The sequence below is a fragment of the Myotis yumanensis genome, unplaced genomic scaffold (assembly GCF_028538775.1).
Source record: "Myotis yumanensis isolate MYYU_CA2020_CCGP unplaced genomic scaffold, mMyoYum1.0.hap1 SCAF_16, whole genome shotgun sequence".
NCBI classification, from domain to species: domain Eukaryota; kingdom Metazoa; phylum Chordata; class Mammalia; order Chiroptera; family Vespertilionidae; genus Myotis; species Myotis yumanensis.
Window position 1 is genome coordinate 50,552,462 of NW_027223767.1, and position 12,174 is coordinate 50,564,635.

General features: G+C 51.0%; 1 protein-coding gene across 1 annotated transcript; it reads left to right on the plus strand.

Annotated features, from left to right (window-relative positions):
- Positions 1-160: 160 nt before the first annotated feature.
- On the plus strand, positions 161-12,039 carry TEN1 (TEN1 subunit of CST complex). The gene is made up of 6 exons (XM_070394656.1): positions 161-542; positions 957-1,005; positions 1,243-1,364; positions 3,626-3,760; positions 5,210-5,367; positions 11,906-12,039. Exons 4-6 carry the CDS (start codon positions 3,669-3,671, stop codon positions 12,019-12,021), a joined length of 366 nt encoding a protein of 121 aa, XP_070250757.1. The 5' UTR covers positions 161-542; positions 957-1,005; positions 1,243-1,364; positions 3,626-3,668; the 3' UTR covers positions 12,022-12,039.
- Positions 12,040-12,174: the final 135 nt, after the last annotated feature.

Consider the following 12,174-nt stretch of genomic DNA (forward strand, 5'->3'; position numbering starts at 1 on the left):
ACTTTTAATCAGTTGTGCTCTTAGTTCTGATCCCTAAAAAGCTGAACTTAAATGCTTTTTATTTGTTCGTTTTCGTTAGTCTTTGACTTAATGCCATGCTGATGTAGAGCACACGACACCACCCCCTTCATATCTCCCTAATTTACCTTTATAACTTTCATCAACATACTTAATCCCGTTTTTTAAAAATGTAAGAAATGGCCAAACCTGTAGAGAATTTTTATGAGTTTATTTGAGCAAAATGGATGCCATATTTGGGGAAACAAGATCTCAAATGCTGTGGAGAATAACAATTTTGCAGGACAGTTATCAACATTATGTGCTCCCTTGAGAGTGATTTTGCTTATTTCCAAGTTGTGTTAACTTAGCTGCATGAGAACATGGACAGGGCTGCCTTAAAACCTTCACTACAGGAGTTACAGGCCTGGGATGTGATTGCCCACCATGGTGACTGTTAGGTGGCTCGGGAGGCGGCGTAGGAAATAAAGAGCCAGGTCAATCAGAAAAGAAAGAAAAGGAAAGGTTTGAATCTGCGCCCCCAGGTGACCCACAAACCCCAAACACAGGGCCGGTGGATTCACCCCAACAGGGAAGGGGGGTTTCTTTTTATACAGGTGTTTAATGAGGGGCAGGGGCATGAGCTGAGGAAGCCCCCCCACCCCAGGGAGGGGGGTCATCACGGTATTCAGCTGAGGAAGCTCCTGCCGCAGCCGTGGGCAGGGTATTCAGGAAGGAGTCAGTATCTGTGTCTGGCACCCTGATCTGTTAGAAATTCCAGGGAGGGTCCCTTATCTCGTCAGGCATCCGCCTGCATCCGATCCTGGGCTCCCTCCAACCTAACAATGACCTGCCCATTTAGGAATTTATGATCAGATCACCCTGTGAAGTTACTTTCCATAGGACCTTTTTTTTTTTCTATCTACAAAACTATAAATTTAATGCTCTGTTCCTTCCAGCCCTGGGAATAGGGTACGACGAGTGAATCATTCACCTCCAACACAAAATGTAAGGAAGTACCAAAAAATTAAGATGAACTGTTTTAATAGAACATTTTAAAAAATCAAAATCAATGCAAGAAAATGCACAATGAACAGAATATCAAAATTCTAAATAAATACAAGTTCATGATTCCTGATTGGTCCTTTGGTCTCAAGCTCTGGCATATTTGGGGAAGGCACTGTTACTGAAGCTGTTTTTAACGCTCCCAGGCATTAAAATATTTATTTTGGCTACTGTGTTTAGATTGTATTCCTCTTGCAAAAACTGGCTCAGAAGTTCACCAACACAACAAAGCCGAGTTTATTGCTTCCTCGGGCAAGAACACTACTCGGCCAACACTTGGGCAGTGTCTCCGAGAGGAGGAGGTAAGGCCGGGGTTTTTTGAGAATCGGAAGCTTGGTTTAAGGCCAGTTTTTCAGTTTAGAGTCTCGATTAGGATTGGGTAAGAATGCACAACAGTCCCAAATTGGTGGAAACGGGGGAGGGAGTTCAAAGAATCTCGGTGGGCAAACTGGCTGTTGATACTCAAACCATTTGCCTGGCCTGGGCGGTTGAGGAAGAGTAAAGAAACGCCAGGGAAGACAGCAGCCCACAAAGTCACTGTAATGTAGGCAGGAAGGTGTGGCTGGGGTTCTCTGTATGCCCAGCTGAGTGTGGGGGGAGATGGACTGGGTGTTCACTCTCTTCTGCATCCATTCAATAAATATTTCATAGTGTCCCATATGCTGTATTGGACACATCAAACTTGTATGCAGTGCCTTTAGCATCTATGGATGGTTCTTCTCTGAATACATTTTCCTCTGATTGGAAAACTTTTAAAGACAGAGAAAGATAATCCTTTTTTTTTTTTTTTTAAATATATTTTATTGATTTTTTACAGAGAGGAAGGGAGAGAGATAGAGAGTTAGAAACATCGATGAGAGAGAAACATCAATCAGCTGCCTCCTGCACATCTCCTACTGGGGATGTGCCCGCAACCCAGGTACATGCCCCCGACCGGAATCGAACCTGGGACCCTTCAGTCCGCAGGCCGACGCTCTATCCACTGAGCCAAACCGGTTTCGGCAGAAAGATAATCCTTTTATCTGGTTACTGTGAAATCCATTTCGCTGAGATTAGTGTAACATTTGTCATCCCCACATGCTAGAACATTTTGAGGCCATAATTCAAATCATGTGTAACTGGAGTTTTCAGATTGAAGATTCAGGGTGCAATATCCGCTAACAAAGAATCGTAACTTCTAGAACGTTAATGAGTTGCTTCTGGGTTGGCGAACATGTGGTGGTGTGTGTGTGGGAGAGCAGTGCCCTCACAGGGCATGGACGCTCCCTGCCCCTTCCCACACACCTTGCCCTGTGCACTCTTCCATGGGCCTGTTCCTGAGTTATCTCCTGTCATAATAAGCTGCTAATCTAACCTAGGTGTGGAGTGGTAAGCATACACCGTCAAGGTTCTTGTCTTCAAGAAACAAACCCAAAGCCGATCAAAGCTCTGATGAACTTGGTTACTAGCGTGACTTCTCTGACCTTCAGCCTGACTCCGGAAGTCTTGGCAATCGCTCAGAAGAGATGAAAGAAATAGTCAGATTGGTTCACCATCCTTCCTCTACAGTATTTCCCAACTTCCCAGTCCTTAAAAAAAGAAGATGATTTCTCTTGTTCCTACCAGAGATTTTTTTCTCTCCCAGAAGTGTCTTGGGGAATGAAAAGGGCAGGGCCCTCAGTTACAGTTGCACCCCTCCTCACACTCCTAGGGAGATTAGTTGAAATCCAGCTGAGTCGAAGAGAAGCCCATCCTGATAGTTCTTCTTGGAAACGTTACGGAATGTGTGATAATATGTGGCTGGTGATTTATGGCGCCAGCTGTGCTTGTCTTAATAAACACATAGCAACTTCTGTTTGAAAAGGAAAAGTTGAGGTTAAATTTATAAGTATGTGCCTCCAAAGAATCAGTTCTGCTGCCCAAACCGGTTTGGCTCAGTGGATGGAGCGTCGGCCTGCGGACTGAAGGGTCCCGGGTTCGATTCCGGTCAAGGGCATGTACCTTGGTTGCAGGCACATCCCCAGTGGGGTGGGGTGGGGGGGGTGCAGGAGGCAGCTGATCGATGTTTCTAGCTCTCTGTCCCTCTCCCTTCCTCTCTGTAAAAAAATCAATAAAGTATATTTAAAAAAAAAAAGAATCAGTTCTGCTGTGTGATACCTTTAAAAATTAAAATAAACGTGATGGCGTTGTTACTGATAGCGTAGCTTGGAGTATACATGGTCTTGAGAGTAGGAAAATGACCTGGTCTCGTCGGTTCAGGTGTCCTCTGTGTGTTTTCATGCTGTGATGGCAGCGTTGAGAGGTGGGGACAGATCTCAGATTGCCTCCTGCCCCTCGACAGACCCGCCCCCCCCGTCTGGGGAGAAGGGAGGGAATGGGTTGCACAGGGGTTGGAGTAGGAACAAGATTTCTCCACGTAGAGCTTTTGTATGTTTTTTGTATGTTGTTTTGTTTTTCAAAATATGTGAAGGCATAACCTATCAAAAAGATGTTTATTTTATTTTATTTTAAACCACCATCCGCTGGTTGTGGCTGTCAGGCATCATGCGTTAATCCCCGCCTTGTGTTCTGCTTGGTTTGTCAGGAATCTTCAAAAATCCACCCCAACACCTTGGCCACAGGAGCCAATGACGCTGCCCAAACCCGGGATCTATTACTTCCCCTGGGAGGTCAGTGCCGGCCAGGCTCCTGACGGGGGCGCTCTGCGGACTTTCGGCAGGTGAGATGCTTCTTTTTCCACTAAGCGGGGTGGGGGGATGTTTAAGTGGCTGCCTCCCCCTCAAGAAAACGATTAAAATAGTCATCATTTTGTCTGATTAAAAAATTAATATGCATTCATTGTAAAAGATATGTAGACAATTCATAAAGGTGTAAAGAAAGCAAGCAAAAATCACCTGTGGTGCCGAAACCGGTTTGGCTCAGTGGATAGAGCGTCGGCCTGCAGACTGAAGGGTCCCAGGTTCGATTCCGGTCAGGGGCATGTACCTGGGTTGTGGGCACATCCCCAGTGGGAGATGTGTAGGAGGCAGCTGATCGATGTTTCTCTCTCATCGATGTTTCTAACTCTCTATCTCTCTCCCTTCCTCTCTAAAAAATCAATAAAATATAGTTTTTTAAAAAATCACCTGTGATCCCACTGTCTGAACAACCACTGCCTATGTTTTGGTGATTGCTTTACACATGTTTTCATGTGTGTATGCATATATGTATATGTGGGCGGGTGTATACACACTATGTATACACACGTGTACATACACGTGTACTGTACGAATCAGTCATTTTATTGCCATGTAACAAATTACCCCAAAATTTAGTGGCTTAAAAGGAGAATGAAAGCTTATTATTTCTGCCCTGGCCTGTGTGGCTCGAGCAGCATCCCATGCACCAAAGGGTCTCAGGCAGGTACCCAGGTTTCGGGTTCAATCTCTGGTAGGGACACATATGGGAGGCAACCGACTCATGGATGTTTCTCTCTCACATTGATGTTTCTCTTTCTCTCTCCCTCTCCCTTCTTCTTTCTCTTAAAAAACACCACCACCACAGCCTGGCGGCTTGGCTCAGTGGATAGAGCATAGGCCTGCGACCAAAGGGTCCTGAGTTTGATTCCGGTCCCGCACGTACCTCGGTTGCAGGCTCCTCCCTGGCCGGGGCCCTGGTCAGGGCTCGTGCAGGAGGCAACCAGTCAATGTGTTTCTCTGTCTTTCCCTCTCTCAAAAACAAAAACAAGAAAAACACACCACAATAATACAAAACAAAAGCTTATTATTTTATAGTTGCTATGGGTCAGGAACTTGGGAATAGATTAGCTGGACCAACACCTAAAGGCTGGGTGGGCCCTGGGGGATCTGCGTCCGGGTGACTGGGTCACACGTTTGGCGAATTAGTGCTGGCCAAAGACTCAGGGAACCTTGGGGTGATAGAAACATACTAAATCTTGACTCGGGTGGTGGTTTCACCAAGTGTGTATTTTCATCAAGACTCGTTGGACAAGTGTGTTTTGATGCATGTAATTTATACCTCAACAGTTTTTCTGATTTGTTGCTGCCATTTTTATTTTGTCTGATCAAAGTAAGGCTGACCATTTTTTTCTCCCAAAACCTGGTAAGCTCTAAGCTCCGTGGCAGTTATGTCTAAGGAGAGAGACAATCGCACTTTCCCTGACTTCCAGGTTGAGCCTCTACGACATGACCCAGTCCCGAGCGACCCTGACAGCTCAGCACGGGTCTGAGCAGCACCAGGTCCTCGTCTGTACCAAGCTGGTGGAGCCGTTCCAGGCCCAGGTGGGCTCCCTGTACCTGGTCCTTGGGGAGCTCGAGCAGCAGAAGGGTAAGCCGGGACCTCACATGCTTTTGCACTCTGGGTCCTGAGTGGTGACTCGGTTGGGACTGAGCCTGGTGTCTGACCGAGCAGTGTCCCTCACGGGGATAACATTCCTCCCAATCATCCCACAAGTTCAGGGGCCCATGGGAAGCATGTGACTGGGCTCAGAGCCCATCTGCCACTGGGCATTGCGCAAGAGTGGAGGGAAACCATTCATTTCTGAAGGCCCACACGTCCAGGCCTCGTACCAGGTTTGCTTAAATCTTTGAATCTGCCCACCTGCCCTTAATCTGAGTCTTATTATTGCTGGTTCATAGATGAGCAAACCAAGGCTGAGAGAGGGTGGAGCTGGACTAACCATCCCAGAAGTCAGGGTCAGAGAAAGAGGACAGCCCTGGCTGGTGTGGCTCAGTGGATAGAGTGTCAGCCTGCAGACTGAAGGGTCCTGGGTTCGATTCCAATCAGGGGCACATGCCTGGGTTGCAGGCTTGATCCCCAGTAGGGGGCGTGCAGGAGGCAGCCGATCAATGATTCTATTTCATCATTGATGTTTCTCTCTTTCTCTTTTTCTCTCTCTCTCTCTCTCTCTCTCTCTCCCTCCCCCTCTCTCCCTCTCTCCCTCTCTCCCTCTCTGAAATCAATAAAAATATATTTTTTTTAAAAAAGAGAGAAATAGCCCTAGCCGGTTTGGCTCAGTGGATAGAGCGTCGGCCTGGGGACTGAAGGGTCCTGGGTTCGATTCTGGTCAAGGGCATGTACCTTGGTTGCGGGCACATCCCCAGTAGGGGGTGTGTAGGAGGCAGCTGATCGATGCTTCTCTCTCATTGATGTTTCTAACTCTCTATCCCTCTCCCTTCCTCTCTGTAAAAAATCAATAAAATATATTTTTAAAAAAGAAAGAAATAGGACACAAGGGGAGAATAAAAGCAGCCTGAAAGAATCTCTGACTTCCAGAGTTGAAGGTTGCTCTTTAAAACTCAGGTCCTCCCATGCCGGGAGCCGGTCCATCCTTGCTGCTTGACACAGTCGCTGCAGGAAAGAAACATCTGCACAGCATATGTTTCAAGGGACCTGGCATATATAGCATATTGTTCTTAATATGTTTGCTCTCCTTAGCGCCATGTGTTTTTACCAAGGTCACCTCTCCGAGAAAGGTTGTTTCCCCAGGTGGGGATTTTCCCCTGAGGTTAGGGAGGGGATACAACCCCTTAACTAAGTGCCAGGCAGGTAGTTAATCACTTTAACTACAAACAATCACGCTTAAACTACATAATCTTTACTCCCTGGAATGGAGATAAGAAACGCCCTAACCTTTGCAATAGAAATTGACAGGATTAAAATCGACTGGTATAAATACAGATGTAACAAAACAATAAACATCAGATCCTAACCAGATCCTGATTAGATCCTAACCAGAACTTGGCTGGAGATCCCAACCAGAACTTTGGCTGGAGATCCTGGCTAGAGGTCCTGACTAGGCTGCTGATCAACTGAAGGCTGTCCCCTGTCATTCCTTCTTTGCCGACTCCGTCCACACCTTTGGGGACCCCAGCACTCCCATCCTTTGCCTCCCATATGGCTGTCCCTGTGCCATTTTCCTTCATATGTTTGATGTCATACTATGTTGGAGCTGGTTATTTTGGCTTCATATTATAAGCATTTCCCCACGTCTTCAAATTTTTCTAGGTATAGTGTTTGGCTATATCATATTTTATAGATTAGATGTGTGACCTAATTCATGTGACCATTGGACATTTATATTGTTTTAAATACACTGTACATTGATTATTGGTTAAAGAAAGTATGGTATATTTACTCGGTAGGATATTATGCAGCCATCAAAGGTGATGTTGTAGCCCTGGTGTATTTTAAAGCAAATATAGGACATTGTCTCGTTTTACTCATAAATACCTCAGCATGTATCTCTCCCACCACCACAGTCACACCCAACAAAAATAATGGCCATTTCTTCGTATAATCTCATACCTTGTCCATGTTCACGTCCCCCAGTTGCCTCAAAAACAAATAAACAAGCCGAGTGTTCACAACTGGCAGCTCAAATCAGGCCCCCGAAGTTCACACATTGCACCCGGATCACACATCCCAAGTCTCTGTCCACCTCTAACAGTTCTGTCTTCCGGTTTTCTTTCTTTTCATAAAAAAAAAAATGCCATTGGAAATCAATAATATATATATATATATATATATATATTTTTTTTTTTTTTAAATGCCATTTATTGGAGAATTAGCCGTCTGCTGTGTAGAATCCAGTGGAGTCTGGACCTGGTTGCCTTACTCACACTTGTGGCCTCCTTCCCTGGCATTTATCCGGCCTTTTTCTGTTTGGATTGTGCTTCAGGGAAACTACATGATTGATGGGGGAAAGCTGGTCAGAGGAGAACACGGTGACTAAATGCAGGAGAAGTCATTGCATTTGAAAGTCACCTCTTCGGAAGCCCTGGTGAAATAATAAATCCAGGCCACGAGCCTGATCACCAGCTGCTGGACTCGTTAGGCGAAAGCGCGCGGGGAATGTGGTAGCGCAGGGACCAGGCCAGCCTGTCCAGCCGACCATTAATGAGGCAGAGCGAGCAATCGATTGATCGCTCTGCTGTGGCGCACCCAGAAGGCACACAGCGCCGCTCTGAAGGGCGCCAAAAAGGGAAAAGCTGAGCCTGAACATCAGCCCTCAGGTCAGGCAGCAGTCTCCTGGCCTGTCGCTAGTTACTGAGTACGTTACAACCTGAATTTTTCTTCCCTTGTTTTTAAATAACTTAATTGATTTTATATATAGATATATACATACATATATGTGTGTGTGTGTATATATATATATATATATAGAGAGAGAGAGAGAGAGAGAGAGAGAGAGAGAAACATCGGGTTGTTCATCTTATTTATGCATTCATTGGTTGATTCTTGTATGTGCCCTGACCAGGGATGGAACCCACAACCTTGGTGCATCTGGATGATGCTCTAACCAACTGAGCTACCCGGCCAGGGCCTTTTTCTTTCTTTCTTAAAAACAATTTCCCCAAGTTTCTAAGTCATACACACTCATCATTTGCAACTGAAACAAGGAAAGAAACTTGCCGAGGAGGAGGTAGAGGCAGAGTGTGGGCAGGGCGTGGGCTGAGCATAGAAGGGGCCACCCCACCCCCAGCCGGGGCAGAGGGGCTCGGCGTGGCTAACCCCGGTCAGGTCCCAAGTCCTGTCGGACACAGAGGTCACCCATGACCAGGTGGGTGGTGCTGAGGACGGGCAAGAGGCTGCCTAGAGTCACCTGTCTGATATGTTTACACAAAGAGCTTGCGGAGGCCATAGAAAAGGTGAAGAAATGCCAGCACCATTTCGAAACTCGCTGGCTGTGTCACCCCCTTTGGGCACCGTCCAGAGGCCCTCAAGGGCTACCTGTCCTGTTCAGGCGCTAAGGGACTGGGGCGCAGCCTCTCCCCCTCAGCTCCCGGGTCCCTAATAGAATTGCCCGGCTGGAGGCGACTTGCCTACAGCACGGGGCTGCCTTGGATCTCTCCCTAAACCCCCGTAAATGCCGCCCTTCCGGTTCATTCCAGCTGACGCCGCGTCCTCCTCCACGGGTCCTCCTGTCCGGTCCTCCGGGACCTTTGCTCTTCCACCTTCCAGCCTCCTTTCCCTGCTCGCGCCTTCGCCGGGACCTGCCTGACACCTGGCTTGTTCCCAGGGCCGCAGTCCCCCCTCCCCCCAGGGAGGCCTGGCGAGCATCCCCACCCCACACACTGCAGAGGCGGGGCCGCACCCTGCTGGCTCCCCGGGTACCAGTTCTGCCACCCTGTGACCTGTTTGCCTGACACCCCCAGCTCCTCCCAGCATGGCGCCACCTCTGCCACCTGAAACCACTTGTCCACCCTCCCTATCTCTCTGCCCTCCCCCGTCAGCCCTGGGGGACTTTGGACTCCTCCCTTTCCTTCCATCTTTTCTCTCCTGTTCCCTTTCCTCCCCTAACGCCAGACCTCACTATCATTTCAACTACATTCCTGGCAGATGGTCAGCCCTCGCCTTCTCTCCTCCTGCCGGATTAAACCCCGGCCTCCACCCTCGCTCCCACCCACTGTGGGTGGGAAGGTCACGCAGGCTGGGCTTCCTAGCACAAAGGTTTCAGGGTCCCTCATCTCACTGGGCTCCTCCAGGCTGCCTAGACCCTCCCACGTCCCGGTCAATCCCTGTCCCACAGCCCTCAGGGCTGTTTCAGGCGGGCAGTTACCAAGACACCCACTTTATCACCTCCCTGCCCCTTTCGGCAAACCCCCTCACCTCTTACATCCCGGAGAACCTGGGCCACAGCAGCCGTCCGTCCATCCTCCTAAAACCACCTGCATCCACAGACGGGTAGCGCCTTCCCTCCAGGCTGCGCCGTGGTCCTGGCCTGCCCTCCGCAGGGACGCTGCTCTCGCAGCAGAGCCCTTCACCTGTCCCCACGGGTTCTCCCCTCGAGGTATTTAAAGCACCGGAGCCTCTTCCATGTTAAAGTAATGATGGTAATTGGCGGTGGTGCCGGGCGGCCGAGGGAGGCCCCAGCCCCCTCCCAGTCCTTGTCACGGCCCGAGAAGGAATTCAGGGGCCGACCGACAGATCTAGCAAAGCACAGGCAGCTCCGTAAAGCCAGTGCCCCCCGAGAGGGGAGAGCCGAAGGCCTCGGAGAGCCAGGCGTGCCTCGGGTCTAGGCGGGAGGTTTTTATTAAATGCGGGCAAGGGGGCATGGGGTGGTCCTCTGCCTCTGACGTTTGTGGGGCCACTGCCTGTGCCCTGGTCCTTGTCCCTCCTCTGCAGACGTCGGTTTCTCTCCTTGTTTTGTGTGTGCTCTCAGTCACAGGAAATCGAGGAGGGGGAGCGGTGGGAGGGGGCAGTGGAGGTCGTGTCTGTGATGTTCCAGCCGAAAAGGAGAGGGGAGGGCAGAGCTCGAGGCCTTTGTTCCCTGCTCTCACTTTCCTGCCTCAGTAATAATAACAACGACACTGTCATCTTCTGCTCTCTGTGCCTGCCTAGCTGGGACCCTCGTTCCCTTCACAGTCACACTTCCTGCGGAACGTCTGACCTCCATCCGCCCCTCCCTCATCTCCTGCTCACACCTCAGTCCCGGGCATCGCGGCTGCTCTTGCCACTCGGCCCTCCTCCTTGCTCTGGAGTCTTGATCTTTGCAAGAGACTCCCCTGCAGGACTGTTTCTCTAGCATCTTGTTCACAGCTCCTCCCGGGCCTGCAGCGCTTCAAACCCTCTTCCTTTCACCCAGTGACCTTGCGCAGATGGACTCACAGATTTGCCCCTTGTGAAATCCTGATGTCAAAAGATTTCCAGGTGATTCTAATGTGCAGCCACGGTTGAGAATCACTGTTATAGAGGAAGAGAGAGAGAATTTGTTGTTCCACTTATTCATGCTTTCGTGGGTGGATCCTTGTATGCGCCCTGAGCCCTGACTGGGGACGGAACCCTAACCGTGGCCTATGGGGACGGCACTGTAGTCAGCTGAGCTACCTGGCCAGGGCCCTGTTTGGAGATTTTCAACTGAATTGGACTGATTTTGTCCTTGCCCTCCCCGTGTCGCCCCGAACACGTGCAGCTGCTCTGTGAAACAATGGAGGGCCACGCGTGTCCCCAGAAAAGGTGTAGGCCTCTCGGGCGTTCGGGCAGACACCTGCCTGCTGACCAGGGCAGCTGGCCAGCGCTTCCTGGGGAGGGACGGGAGTCAGCGTCTACACTGGCCGGGAGATCCGGACGTGGTCACGCGCCCACACCACGCTGGCCGGGCGGTCTCTGCACCCAGCACTGGGGCCCCCAGAAGCCAGTGGCCACAGGCGACCCCGTGTTCCAAACAAGCTCACCTTCCCCGTTGGAGGCTGGCACCTGGGCCGCCCAGCGCTCTGCCTTCCGCCCGGGCTGCGTCCGGTCAGTAAAGGGGCTGGACAGCAGGAAGGCCAGCAGAGACGTCTAACCCAGAGCCTCTCTGAAGCATCAGAGGAAGACAGGGCGAGTGTTCTAGAACACTGAACGCAGTCACTGATGGGCCAGGGGAGCAGAGGACATGACCGAGAGAGAGAGAGAGAGAGAGAGAGAGAGAGAGAGGAGAGGAGAGAGCCCCCCCCCCCCCAGAGGCCCTTTTCCGGCTGCTGCCACTTGAGCGTAGACCAGCCTTTCTGTCGGGTCACCCCTATAAGGCCCCCCCCCTCGGTTTACTGCATACGGGCTCTCGTTGCCCTGACTGCCAATGCCAGGCGGTGCCAGGACGCCCGTCCCCTGGTACAGAGGGAACTGGGGTGGCGACGAGACCCCTCCTCCCCGCCCCTGGGACCCAGGGACCCAGATGACCAGGGAGGGAGGCGGAGGGTGCGTCTCCCCGGCGTCTTCCCTGGAGAAGCGGGATTTGGGGGAGCCCCGAGTTCCGAGCACCCCCCCGTCGGGGCCTCGCGCTGAGCCGGCGTCTGTCTTTTTATTTTTATTTTTATTTAATTTTATTTTTTCCGGCGTCTGTCTCTTTATTTTTATTTTATTTTTTCCGGCGTCTGTCTTGCAGGCCGCCGCGTGGTGCGGGCCCGCGTGCTGACCTGCGTGGAGGGCCTGCACCTCCCGCTGCTGGAACGGGCCGTCGCGGAGCAGAGGCGGTACCGGCGGGAGCGGGCCGGCCCGTAGGACCGCGGCCCCGGGACCCCCGCCCCCGCCCCTGGGTCCCGCCCCCGACGCGGGAGCCGCGGAGAAGAGGGGGCGTCCCCGAAGCCCCCCCCCTCCGCCCAGCCCTGCGCGCCTGCCGGTCCTCGCCGCGCCGCCGCGCCGCGGCCTCGCGAG

Bases quoted from the DNA above. Each gene is read 5' to 3' on its own strand.
- TEN1 (XM_070394656.1), top strand. From the start codon at position 3,669: ATGACGCTGCCCAAACCCGGGATCTATTACTTCCCCTGGGAGGTCAGT. The intron at 3,761-5,209 runs GTGAGATGCTTC...CCTGACTTCCAG, and splicing joins GCTCTGCGGACTTTCGGCAG to GTTGAGCCTCTACGACATGA. The intron at 5,368-11,905 runs GTAAGCCGGGAC...TCTGTCTTGCAG, and splicing joins GGAGCTCGAGCAGCAGAAGG to GCCGCCGCGTGGTGCGGGCC.